At 48.3% G+C, this 14,341-nt stretch overlaps 1 protein-coding gene across 3 annotated transcripts in view; it reads right to left on the bottom strand.

Annotated features, from left to right (window-relative positions):
* Positions 1 to 14,341, bottom strand: part of ADGRD1 (adhesion G protein-coupled receptor D1) — a 154,506-nt gene that overhangs the window by 53,796 nt on the left and 86,369 nt on the right. For all 3 annotated transcript variants that reach the window (XM_082353228.1, XM_082353230.1, XM_082353229.1), the window contains one exon: positions 886 to 959. In XM_082353228.1, coding sequence (XP_082209354.1) covers positions 886 to 959 — 74 coding nt within the window. The remainder of the gene's footprint in view (positions 1 to 885; positions 960 to 14,341) is intronic.

The raw sequence follows: 14,341 nt of genomic DNA, 5'->3' as shown, positions 1-14,341 counted from the left end.
TGATATATTGCTTCTATCATTTGTTAAAGTGTAAGTCTAGGGAAAAAAAGTGACCCAGAATTCTAAGCTCAGTGAGAATATCTTTCAAAAATAAAAGTCTGCTGAACTTACTGCCAGCAGACTCACACTACAAGAAAAGTTACAGGAATATACCAGATGGAAACTGTGAATCTACACAAAGAAATGAAATAGCTGGAGATGGAAAAAAATGAAGGGAAATATGCAATTATTATTTTCTTAATTTGAATTGCTTTAGAGGATAACTAACTTTCTAAAGCAAAAATCCTAGCAATGTATTGTGCATTTCTGGCATCTGTAAAGGTAAAATGTACAACGAGAATAGTGCAAAGGATGGGCAAGAAGAATTGTGAAAAGATTGTTGTAATGTCTCAGAATACATGTGTGGTGGTATAAAATATTATTGGAAGGTAGACACGGATGAATTAAAGATATATATACTCTAAGCCCCAGGGCAACCACTACAAAAAAATTAAAAGGAAGTATACACCAGAAGTCAATAGCAGAGATAAAGTGGCATCAAAAATACACACAAAAAGACCACCTAGGGGGGTGGGATAGGGAGGGTGGGAGGGAGACGCAAGAGGGAGGAGATATGGGGATATATGTATATGTATAGCTGATTCACTTTGTTATACAGCAGAAACTAACACACCATTGTAAAGCAATTATACTCCAATAAAGATGTTAAAAAAAAAAATACGCACAAAAATCCAACTGGAGTAAGAAAAAGAGAATACAAGAAGCAAAAAAATAAAAGTAGATCATAACCTGGACAGACGTGTGACCGAGCGTGGACACCCTGGGCCCCCTCCCTCCCCTCCTCTGCTCCCTCCTCGCCCCGGGACCCGCCCACGCAGATAGTACCTGAAGTCCAGGAAGGCACAATACAGGAAGATTCGGTTGCTCTCATTGGTAGCCTCGATGTACTGCCTTTGAGTCTGAAATGACAGAGGATGGATACACCTCATGATCCAGCCGGAGAAGCTGAGCTGCCAAAACTGATGTGAGAGCTGCACCCTCACAGCCCACAAGACCCCACGAGGTTGGCAATACACAAAGCCCTTGACCTTCCATCGCAACCCCTGTGGTCGGAGAGGGCGGGTCACCCCATCTCTCTCCCGGCTCTCCTTTGCCAGGGCTCCCGCCTCAGGGCCTTTGCACTTGCTGTGCTCCCGCCTCAGGGCCTTTGCACTTGCTGTGTCCTCCCTCTAGAAAGCTCTCCCCCAAGACAACGGCATGGCTCCCCCCCTCCCGGCCTTCTCCTCAGGAGACCCTGCCAGCTCATTCAAAACAATACCAACCTGCCCATTCCTCTTACCGCGTTTTTTCATAGCACTGATCTCCATGCAGCACGTTATGTATTTACTTATTTATTTGTCTGCTGTCTTCCTCTCTAGAACGTGCACACAGTGAGCTATCTCGTTTACTGCTGTATCCCTGGCGCCTATCCTAGTGTCTGGTGCACAGCAGGCGCTTACTAAATATTTATTGAACCAATGGACAAAAGAACGAATAAGTGAACAGTTCCATCAATGACCCTGTTCCTAGGATTCTCGCTCTCCCAAGAGAGAAAGTCTCGTCCCTGGGCTTTTCCTGGATGCCAGCTCAGGGCACCTGGCAGCAGCTGCTCCGCCCTCCACGAGATGCAGAGACTCGTCCAGGAATCTTGCCAGGGAGCTTGGGAAGCCAGCAGCACCACAGGAAACCGGGAGCAATGGTATCTCATCGACTCCCAATCAATAGGTCAAGAACCTCTTACTTGATGCCCCCGGGCACCCAACCACCGGGCTGGGCTGCAGGAGAACGTGTGGGTCAGAAACCGATAGGGGCATCCTCTGTCTGAGCACACACTGGTTCAGGAGAGAGGGGCCCGGTACTCAGGGAGATGAGCTTACCTGAGCCTCAAACCCTATAAGGACACTCAGGGGGCAACACAGCCAAAGGCTCAAGAAAGTCCACGGGAAAGACCCTAAGAAGGTTAAGCCTTCCTTTCTCTCACCCTGTTTTTCAGGCTGCGTCCGAGACGCCTGACCTCATCCACATGCCACCTGGGCCACCCCGGCTGGCAGCCCATCCCACGTCCAATGCTGAGGACGGTTTTCAAAGAGTGGTCCTCACAGCAGCCTCGGCGTCATCCCAGGCCGTCCCAGGGCCCCGCCACAGACTCAGAAGCTCTGGGGGTGCGGACGGCCTCCGGATTTCCACAAGTCCTTCAGGCGACACACATGGACCTGAGGGCCACTAACAGCTAGACAGAGGCTGCCTATTCTGTCCCCTCCTCACGTCTCAGCCTGCTGTGACCTTCGTGCTACGTCCCAGACAGCCCTGTGGCTGCAGCCATTTAGAACCACAGAAGGTCATCAGCAGGGGAACTGCACTGTGCAATGTGCAAACCCCACAAAATCGAAAATACAAATAAGAACCTGCTGGTGACCCCCGCCCAGTCTCAGCGAGGCTTCCTTGGCCCCGGGCAGGACCAGACCCTCCAGGACACTGCTATGTGCCGTTTTTTCCCCTTTTTTTCTCCCTCTACCCCTATATTGCCCCTCCCCGCTTCCCTCTCCCCACTGGTAACCACTAGTTTGTTCTCTATATCTGTGACTCTGTTTCTTTTTTGTTGTATTCACTAGTTTGCTGTATTTTTTAGATTCCATATATAAGTGACATCAGACAGTATGTGTCTTTCTCTGTCTGACTTATTTCACTTAGCATAATGCCCTCCAAGTCCATCCATGTTATTGCAAATGGCAAAATTTCATTCTTTTTTATGGCTGAGTAGTATTCCATTGTATATATGGACCACATCTTCCTCATCCATTCATCTTTTGATGGATGCTTAGGTTGCTTCCATACCTTGACGATTGTAAATAGTGCTGCTGTGAACACTGGGGTGTATATATCTTTCCAAATTAGTGTTTTTATTTTTGTTTTATTTTCAGCTATAGACCCAGGAGTGGAATTGCTGGGTCATATGGTACTTCTATTTTTAGTTTTTTAAGGAATCTCTATACTGTTTTCCACAGTGGCTGTATCAATTTCCACTCCCGCCAACAGTGTAGGAGGGTTCCCTATTCTCCACATGCTCATTTGTTATTTGCGTTCTTTTTGACGATAGCCATTCTGACAGGTGTGAGGTGATATCTCATTGTGGTTTTGATTTGCATTTCCTGATGATTCGAGATGTTGAGCATCTTTTCATGGGCCTGTTGCCATCTGCATTTGCCCTTTGGAAAAATGTCTATTCGGTTTTTCTGCCCATTTTTAAATCAGGTTGTTTGTTTGTTTGATGTTGAGTTATATGAGCTGTTTCTATAATATATGTTGGATATTAACCCCTTATCGGTCGTACCATTTGCAAATATCTTTTCCCATTCGGTAGGTTGTCTTTTCGTTTTGTTATGGCTTCCTTTGCTGTGCAAAAGTTTTTCAGTTTAACTAGGTCCCGTTTGTTTAAACTACGTGTGATGCTTGTGTAAAGTAATGAAATGTGACGGCCCCAGCGCTAGAAGGAGCCAGCAACCAGGCTCCCACGTCATCAGAGGCCCTGACGCTTCCCCAGGAAGAAGGGTCGCCCCTTCTCTCATCGCCAGCCCTGCTCTGAGCACAGGGGAGCATTTCCATGTGGGAGCGGCATAGAGGCCGAAGTCCTGACCCTCTGACTCTGGATCTAGATCACTCTTCAACGGGAGTTTAAAAATCAGGCACAACCCACGAGCCAAGTGCCTGTGTGGTCGGCAGGGTGGAGGGCAGACTGGGGTCTCGGGCCAGGATCACACCCAAGATGGGAAACTCCTGCCTCTGTCTGGGTTCCTCCCGGCTCCGCGCCTGTGATGGAAAAAGCAGATCCCCTCCTTCTGTGTTTGAAGTTTGCAGCTGAAATGGAACAAAGGCTCTCAGCACGTCTCCAGGAAAGGAGACCTAGACGGTTCCCAGGAGCACGACGGGATGGTGTGAACACCCCGGTCACGGTGCTGGCGGAGAAAGGAGGGCGAGGTATCCAGGTCACGGCCCACTTTCCCAGAGGCGTGGGAGGCGCCGCCCGCCCATCAGCCTCCCGAGTGCCTGGGCGAGGGCGGAAGATCATCCCAGCCAGTCACCCCAGGGCCCAGGAGGTAGGGCGTCCCCATCAGGGTGGGGTGGGCGAGCAGCATCCCCCTTGACCCCCTCGGCTGGGTCCTGAGGCCGAGGACCCTGTGGAGCCCTGTGGTCCACAGGGAAGCCCTGACTCTTCACCAGACGTGTCCACCTAAGCACATCCCACGGGGGAGGGTTACACGGGCCCTGCGGAATCTCTCCTACGGGATCCGAGACTTCTGCAAACAACCGTAAGGACTTCCCACTTGGGGAGAAGCAAATGGGACTAATCGAGTATTCACTGTCTGCTGCTAGTACAGCAAGGGGTCTCCTTCTGAGAGACGCACATCAGGAGAGGAGAAAATCTACCCGACAACAGCCTGTGAATGTTCCTTGTTTAGAAATGTGCTTGCTTTTTAGGCCAGTACAACCGCCCCTCGGTAACCATGGGGGATTCGTTCCGGGAGCCCCGAGGATACAAAAGTCCACAGATGCTCAAGTGCTGTAGAAAAAGTGGTGTAGTTCTTGCATATAACCTACACACATCCTCTTGCATACTTTAAATCATCTCTAGATTACGTATAATACCTAATACAATGTAAATACCATGTAAATAGTGGTCAGTGCATGGTAAATTGATATTTTGCTTTTTGGAAATTTCTGGAATTTTTTTCTGAATATTTTCCATCCGAGGTTAGTTGAATCTGTGGATGTGGAACCCTCAGATACGGAGGGCTGACTGTATATAGTTTATCTTATACATTGGTCGGAAAGGTACTTGCCTATTTCTGTCCCAAGCAAAACACAGATGTCTCCACGGCCCTTAATTCTGACCCTTAGTAAAGCAATGGATGGGGTCCAAGTGCCCCCCTCATAGCTGTGGGCAGGTGCTGTCGGCCCCCTCCTCTCCAGCCAGGCTGCCCTCACAAGCCAGGGGCCAGGACTCTGCGTGATTGAAACGTCCCACCTTTAGGGGAAGCAAGAATCACAGAGGTATAATGTTGGGTGGGGATGACGGGGGACACCGTTTATCCAGCCTCAGTCTCCTCTGGCATTTTGGGGTGCTTCTTTCTCCCACAGAATCACAGGCAGTCCCTCCTGAAGATGCTAAGACAGATTCCAGCATCCCAGCGTCTGGCGGGATGGGGGCAGGGCAGGGCCCCATGAAGGAGTCACCTGAGATTCACCTCTGGAAAGGGAGCCCCAGGCGGCCTGTGCGCTGAGCTGGCCCAAGTGCTGAGGGTGAAAGGTCAGACAGGGTGAGACGCTGAGACCTCTGACCTCACGGAGCAGGGGCTCAGGGGGCTCCACGCCCACACCACCCCAGCACCACCTGCGCTGAGCTCTCCCTATCCTGGCTCCCCGGAGGGGCGGACCGTGCCCGGGCACTGGGGACCCTCAGGCGCTGTGCTCGGACCCTCCCGACGTCCCTCAGTGTGCGACCAGGTCATCCGAGGACACCCCAAGGCCCTGACCCCGGGCCCCGCACGCGCCCTCCCCTGTCCAAATGCCGCCTGCATCCCCGGCTCGCCCGGCCCTTCCGGGCCCACCGGCCGATAGAGGCCCCTTTGGGCTTGAGTCGGTCCGTCCTGTCCGTGGACAGACACGTCGTGACCACACGAGGCACAGACGGCCCGGCAGGTGCTGACACGCGCTCGTCCTCACCCTCCGCTGGCGGCGGGACCTCAGGCCCAGATGCCCCCAGGCCCCCGACCTGCCGATCCCCCCACGTGCAGCTGAGCACGGCCGGGGACGCCGGGAGGGGCTCGTGCGGGACACAGCGGCATGGCCACGGCCACCGGGTCCGGGTCAGAGACGCCCACCGAGGACCCGTCCAGACCCGGGGAACGCGGGGTCCACACGTGTGGGAAACTCGGGTTTCTCCGCCTTCCCTGTCCCCGCGGGGTGCTGGGCGCAGGGGTGGGTCCGGTGCCAGAAGGGAATTCAATTCTACATATGATCGTCCGTGGTTTCCCAGGCCCTCTCTCCTCTGTTAAACCTCACGGCTCCAGTTGGAGAGGAACGGGGCCTGCAGACTCCTGATTCTTAGCTCACGGTTTATATTCGGTGTGTAAACCTGCCCGGCGGGTGAGGGAAACACGCAGAGAGGAAATTGCTCCGATGCTTCCAGCAAAACACAAAAAGCCCTGTGAACTTACTTACATGGGGATCTGGAATTAGAACAGCCGGCCTCAAAACTGAACAGAACGTGTTTTCAAATCGTCCCCGTGGCCCAGGTAACACGAGTCAGGAAGGTCTCAGTGGAAAATGCGCTGACACGGGCTAGACTGGCCCCCAGGCCCATTCCTGCATCTGGCATTTACAGCTGCAGCGTCTCAGAGCAGAGAGATGGGTCCCAGGGACACGGGCTAGACTGGCCCCCAGGCCCATTCCTGCATCTGGCATTTACAGCTGCAGCGTCTCAGAGCAGAGAGATGGGTCCCAGGGAAGGCGGAGCGGGGAGCAGAAAACAGAAGCAGAAAGAGGCAGGAATGTGTGAGCGCGAGGGCGGCCGTGAGCTCCTGTCAGCCCGCAGTCGGGGTTCTTTCCAAAACCTCCATCCCCGTTTCACAGGAATGGGCTGCAAAGATTCTTGTTTTTTTAAAAAGGAAAATCTTGTGTTGAGCCACACACCTAGGACTGTTTGGTGCCACACATCTTATTTATTTACAGCTCTCTCGTGAGTCTGGGGTCGCCACACAGATTTGCTTCCAGTTTGGTTCAAACAGGACCAGGGCACCTGTCCTGGCCTCAGATTCCTAACGTTTAATCCCACTTCACCCCTTGCCCCCTCATTCCCAGCTCAAGTTAACCACAGAGACATCAGGTGTCCCCAGAAACTCCTCCAGGGAACAGCGGCTCACAGACCCCAGTGCCAGGCCAGCTGTACCTAAGAGGGGCACCTTGACCCTGGAGGGTTTAACTCCCAAAGGAGACCCTCAATGCCCTCTCCTTCCTAATCCAAGAGGGGACGGTGGAGGACACCTTGGGATTTGTCTGAATTCGGACAAATTCATTAAACTAGCAAAAAAGTCTTTTCCAGGGAAAACATAAGATCCTCATTTTTCTGGAATCATCTCCTCCCATGAGAAAATGTCCTCCTTAAAAAAAATAAGTGCCATTACTTTTGTTATAGTGACTCATAAAATACATTCTGTACATGCTCACAAGTCTAAGATAACAACATTGTCCTAATACAGGGTGAATTTTCAGAAAGAAAATGAGTTACAAAGACACACCCTGACAGTCAGCAAATAGATCAGTGGAACAGAGTAGAGACCCAGAGACAGCCCCCACAAGTCCAGTCAACTGATGTTTGACAAAGAATCAAAAATAATTTAATGAAGGAAGGATAGATAGTTCTTTCACCAAATAATGCCAGAGCAACTGGACATCCATAGGACAATCAATCAATCAATCAATAACCCAACCTAAATCTCACACCTTACAAAAAATTAACTGAAAATAGATCCTACCGTAAATGTTAAACATAAAACTGTAAAACTTTTAGATGATAACATAGAAAAAAATCTTCAGGACCTCAGTCCGTTGAAGAGTACTCAGCTATGACGCCAGTGTATGAAATGCAGTCCATAAAATTGAAAAATAAATAAATTGGGCTTCATAAAAACTAAAAACCTCACACTGTGTGAAAGACCCTATTAAGAGCATAAAAAGATGAGCTACAGATTAGAAGAAAGCATTTACAAACCACGTATCTGACAGAGGAGTCATACCCAGAACATATAAAGAATTCTCAAAACTCAACTGTAGAATGGATAAAGAAGATGTGGCACATATATACAATGGAATATTACTCAGCCATAAAAAGAAACGAAATTGAGTTATTTGTAGTGAGGTGGATGGAGTTAGAGTCTGTCATACAGAGTGAAGTAAGTCAGAAAGAGAAAAACAAATACCGTATGCTAACACATACATATGGAATCTAAGGAAAAAAAAAAAAAAAGGTCATGAAGAACCTAGTGGTAAGATGGGAATAAAGACACAGACCTACTAGAGAATGGACTTGAGGATATGGGGAGGGGGAAGGGTAAGATGTGACAAAGTGAGAGAGTGGCATGGACATATATACACTACCAAACGTAAAATAGATAGCTAGTGGGAAGCAACCGCATAGCACAGGGAGATCAGCTCGGTGCTTTGTAACCACCTAGAGGGGTGGGATAGGGAGGGTGGGAGGGAGGGAGATGCAAGAGGGAAGAGATATGGGAACATATGTATATGTATAACTGATTCACTTTGTTATAAAGCAGAAACTAACACACCATCGTAAAGCAATTATACTCCAATAAAGATGTTAAAAAAAATAAACTCAACTGTAAAAAAACAAAATAAAACAAAGAATCCCGTTAGAAAAAGGGGAAAGGACATGAAGAGACATTTCACTGAAGAGGGTACACAGATGGCAAATAAGCAGAAGACAAGATCTTCAACATCGCTAACCCTTAGGGAAATTCAAATTCAGACCACAATGAGAACAACTAAACTAAAAGACTGACTGAACCAAACACTGGCAAAGACGCAGAGAAACTAAATCGCTCGTACATTGCTGGTGGGAACGTGAAATTGCACAGCCCCTCTGGAAGAGAGTTTGGAAGTTTTAAGAAATATTGAAAATACTTATCCCATGACCCTGCAATTGTACTCCTGGGCATTTACCCCAGAGAAAGAGAAACTATTTCCACACAAAAACCTGTACACAATTCTTCATAACAGCTTTACTTGTAATTGTCAAAAATTGGAAACAACCAAAACATAACTCAGTGGGTGACTGGCTAAACACACTGCAATTTATCCAGACCCTGGATGACTATTCAGCAAAAAAGGTTTGAACTAGCAATACACGTGACAGCTTGTATGGCTCTCACGGGCATTAGGTTGAACGGAAAAAGCCAATTTCTAAAGGCAAGGTCTGTATGATTCTATTTATATACCTTTTTCAAAATGACAAAATCATAAGGATGGAAAACAGATCGTTGGTTGCCAGGAGTTACGGATGCAAGTGCAACCAAAGGAGCTGTTTTGGGTGGTAAGATGGCTCTGTATATTGATTTCAGTGATGTTCGTGTGAATCTATCATTATTCCAAAATAAAAATTTTTTCAAGAGTTAAACCAGCATCAGATGAACGATCACCAAGCCAAGCTTTCTAGCTGGAGGAAACACAACTTGGGCAGGAGATAAAATGTCCCCAACCATTAGGCCTGGGATTTTAATATCTAAGTTTCATTTTGATTAGCTGAATTCTGCACAGGAGTGTGGAATTAGCTGGTAAGCCAGTTAAGGGGACCACAGGTCTCATCGTCGGGGACAATACAACCATAATTCATAATTATCCTCTCCTCCTCCCCAGCGCCTCGGATCTCAACTATTTGTCACCACATGTGAGTCCCAGGCAAACCCAGCGCGACGAGGTGCACGGCAGACCCGGGTGTGGGCCCCCTCACTTCCTCCCAGGGACCTCCTTCCGCCTCCTGGGGCCCTGGTTGCTATAGTAACATCCCTTTTGCATCCTGAGGTGTGTGTTTTGTTCCCACTCAAAGCACAAGTATCTCTTGTGTGGTCTGGGCCGGAACCAAGGGAAACGATCGTTCCGCAGAGGGTCCAACCACAGCCTTCCGGCCTCCGTCGGAGTCCATCCCCACGCACATCAAAGTGGTCAGCTTGTTGTTTTTTTTTTTAACATCTTCATTGGACTATAATTGCTTTACAATGGTGTGTTACTTGCTGCTGTGCAACAAAGTGAATCAGCTACACGTATACATATATCCCCATATCCCCTCCCTCTTGCATCTCCCTCCCACCCTCCCTATCCCACCCCTCTAGGTGGTCACAAAGCACCGAGCTGATCTCCCTGTGCTATGCGGCTGCTTCCCACTAGCTATCTGTTTTACATTTGGTAGTGTATATATGTCCGTGCCACTCTCTCACTTCGTCCCAGCTTACCCTTCCCCCTCCCCGTGTCCTCAAGTCCATTCTCTGTGTCTGCGTCTTTATTACTGTTCTGCCACTAGGTTCTTCAGAACCTATGCAGATCTCCAACAAATACATGAAAGGATGCTCAACATCACTAATCATTAGAGAAATGCAAATCAAAACTACAATGAGGTATCACCTCACACCAGTCAGAATGGCCATCATTAAAAAAGCTAAAAACAATAAATGCTGGAGAGGGTGTGGAGAAAAGGGAACCCTCTTGCACTGTTGGTGGGAATGTAAATTGATACAGCCACTATGGAGAACAGTAGGGAGGTTCCTTAAAAAAAAAAAATAGAATTACCATATGACCCAGCAATCCCACTGCTGGGCATATACCCTGAGAAAACCATGATTCAAAAAGATACATGTACCACAATGTTCACTTCAGCTCTATTTACAATAGCCAGGACATGGAAGCAACCTAAATGTCCATCAACAGATGAATGGATAAAGAAGATGTGGCACATATATGCAATGGAATATTACTCAGCCATAAAAAGAAACAAAATTGAGTTATTTGTAGTGAGGTGGATGGACCTAGAGTCTGTCATACAGAGTGAAGTAAGTCAGAAAGAGAAAAACGAATGCTGTATGCTAACGCATATATATAGAATCTAAAAAAAAAAAGTGGTCAGCTTTTACCTTCAGGTCTCCTTCTGGAATATTCTCTTCCCAGATGCCTCTTACTCGTGGAATATCTGTGTTATAAATTTTTTCCCTGGACACCTGGTTTGAATTTTTCAAAGACGTTTCACAAACTTTAATGTTATCTGAACTGTGATATAAGAAAGGGGGAAAAAAAGAAGCTAGACTTAAAATATGGCTTCAGTACTGATCGGTTTGATCTTCCCCAAATGAACTCGCTGCCTTTCCCTCCCACCCTGAAGATGTTCTCCACGAAGGGAAAAGGAAGGGCAGTGATCCCTAAATCAATAGTCCACACTGGCTTACTTCCAATGTCACCTACAGCCCAAAAATTCTGGGATTATAAACTCAACTATAACTTTGAATGTATCTCTGAAAAGAGTCTGCGATCAAAACAGGTAAATGCTGGACTTCCCTGGTAGCGTGGTTAAGAATCCGCCTGCCAATGCAGGGGACATGGGTTCGAGCCCTGGTCCGGGAAGATCCCACAGCTGGCGGAGCAACTAAGCCCGTGCGCCACAGCTACTGAGCCTGCGCTCTAGAGCCCGCGAGCCATAACTACTGAGCCCACGTGCCACAACTACTGAAGACCGCGCACCTAGAGCCCATGCTCTGCAACAAGAGAAGCCACCGCAATGAGAAGCCCACGCACTGCAACAAAGAGTAGCCCCCGCTCGCCGCAACTAGAGAAAGCCCACGCACAGCAATGAAGACCCAATGCAGCTAAAACTAAATTAATTAATTAATTAATTGATTAAATTTTTTTAAGAAACAGGTAAACGCTGCCCCATGTATATCAGTGTCCTCAGGTGGGAGGGAAAAAATAGTATTTTCATAACACAAACTACAAAGCAGAACTCTCGAAATAAATTTTTAGGGTTTGCAGATAATCAGGAAATTTCAATTACAGGTATACCCCTGGGGGTCATATCAGAAGGTCCCAGGGAGTGTAATACTTTTATTTCTATGCAAATAATGAGATGGGTTTAAAGGTTATAAAATTCTGATCTGTTTTACAGCCTGGTTCTGTGGCTGTTAATAATAATAAATCATGTTTGTGGTCTTGAACCCCCTTACAAACCACATTAAAAATGATGTTATTTTTCATGAATGATGAGCAATTTTTCTTAGAAAAGAAAGTAGGAATTTAGAAGCCCACGATTTGCATTCTAGAACAGTCTAATGAAAGATGTGTTCAGTGATACGGATTCCCGTTAATCATCTTTGCTTCCCATCTACCTGCTTGCTACTCTATTTTATTAGCTCATATACAAAATAGTTTAACCCAAATTTCCCCAGGCCTTAAACTCACACATGCAAAAAAAAAAAAATCATTTTCTTAAGGCAACAGAGAATATATAAAGCTTTTCCCTTGAAATTCTCTTCTCACATATTAAAAGACTACATTTGAAAAGGGTAAAATCATGACTCTCAAATAGATATAAAATGAACACCTATTAACTATATTATCTAACTCATTAATGATTGAAGCTACCGCTAAGATGTTAGCATCACTTCAAAGGAAAATCCAAAGAGTCATACATCCATGAAGCCACCAGGAATGCTGAAGTAAATTTGCTTAATAGATACAAAACTGGCAAAACTGGTTGATATCCACAGGGAAATAATCATTCCACTGACTCTCCATCTCTGCCAGACAACATTTGCATTTCAACGGACAGAATTACAGATCTCAATGTGAACAGTTCATAGAAAATGATTTCGTAAGCCAGATCCCAAAGGTCCTGAAATATGAACATGGCCAATTACTTGTGAAATGAACACCTGTCATTCTCAGGGTACAAAAACCATGTGCGATTTTTTTTTCCAAACCACTATGTTTGCTTCTATGGAAAAGCTTCTACTTAAAGATATGTATCTTCCTGAACTGGCAGAGCATTCCAGGAGAATTTAGCAGCATTGAACAAAGAAGTATTTCCAAGAAAAAAAACAAAACACTCATCGTACGTCATGGTGTAAATATGGCAAAAAGGAGGATGCAAATGTGAGAGCACAGGACAGTGAAAGAGAAGGAGGACAGACGGCAGCGAAGAGGGTGACCAGTCGGTGACGTCCTTGGTTCCGCCGTGACGGTGCCGGTCCCATGAAGGTTGTCAGAAAAGAAAATACAAGAAAGACTGGAAATGACGCTTTGGAAAATGAGCACATGATGGGGGAGGTTTCAGTGCCCGGATCTGAGAGAGAACAGCCCCAGGCTCTGTGCTCGTGAGGGGACCCTTTGGCCGGCCGAGTCCCCCAGATGCGTTCTATGCTGCAAACAGGGGCCGAGGTGCCTGGGAACCGGGTCTCGAATGCACTGCGCGGCCGGCATTCTGGCAGGATCAGCCAGACCACTGGCCGGTCTGGCTGCTGATGTCCTTCCCCTGGGTCCTTGTCCCTTCAGAGCTCCTATGATCCCTAAAGAGTTCATGAAACCAACTTCCTTGACTCAACTGCACAAAGCCGCCAAGAAAGGTTGGTGCCCTCAACTGCCATCATTTTGGCTGCTCGGAATCTCTTCCCGCGTACCTCAGTTTCACCTGATTTCACTCCAGTGGGTCTCTCCTTTCTCTCCTTCTCTCTCAGTAGCTCCCCATGAGCTGGGTCTAAGCTAATCGGTGCATTTTCGCTCCCTGACTATTCACTGAAAGAGAAGCCCGTCGGTCCCTGGAGGAGGGAGGGGTGAATACTCCCCGTCACCCCCAGGAAAGCCCTGGAAGCTCCTTTGGCTCCTCGATGACCGTGAACAGGAGCAGTCACTCCGCCCGCAGGGAGAGCCGCGCTCCTGCCCCGAACGGAAGGTGCGCTGAGTCCAGGCTCAGAGACGTGAACGAGGGGTGACCACGGCCGTCGGTGGAGCGGCTGGAGGCCGGGCAGGAGCCCCCGGGACGGCTCAGGACCCCGGCCCTGCGGGGGCTGAACTCTGTGCAGAGTCTCAGGCCCTCCTGCGGCTGCAGCCCAGGCCGTCCTCCTCCAGCCCCTGAGCCAGCGGCTGTGATGGAGGCTCAAGAGCTGCCAGAGATGGAGAGTGAGCGCCTGGGGGGGGGGGCACCCCTGAAGTGCAGCACTTACGGGCGGAGCTTTTCCAGTGTGTGGTGTGGGCAGCAACCTCCCTTGGCTCTGTCTTGGGAACCCCTCCTTCTCCTGATACCTGCCGACAGACCCCCGGAGACGTCTGGAGGTTCTCAGATCAGAGCTCACTGGGAAGGGCTAAGAAAGATGTGATTTCTGTAGCGTGAGGAGGAGGAGACCTCAACATAAACCATTTAATATAAAAAAGTGGGGGGCTTCCCTGGTGGCGCAGTGGTTGAGAATCTGCCTGCTAATGCAGGGGACACAGGTTCGAGCCCTGGTCTGGGAAGATCCCACATGCCGCGGAGCAACTGGGCCCGTGAGCCACAACTACTGAGCCTGCGCGTCTGGAGCCTGTGCTCCACAACAGGAGAGGCTGCCATAGTGAGAGGCCCGCGCACCGCGATGAAGAGTGGCCCCCGCTTGCCACAACTAGAGAAAGCCCTCGCACAGAAACGAAGACCCAACACAGCCATAAATAAATAAATTAATTAAAAAAAAAAAAAAAGTGGGGTGAGACATGAGTTTGG

The sequence above is a fragment of the Balaenoptera borealis genome (assembly GCF_965194805.1).
Source record: "Balaenoptera borealis genome assembly, chromosome: 14".
Taxonomy (NCBI): Eukaryota; Metazoa; Chordata; class Mammalia; order Artiodactyla; family Balaenopteridae; genus Balaenoptera; species Balaenoptera borealis.
The sequence above is the reverse complement of the archived record's forward strand: the minus strand, read 5'-3'. Positions and strand labels throughout refer to the sequence as shown.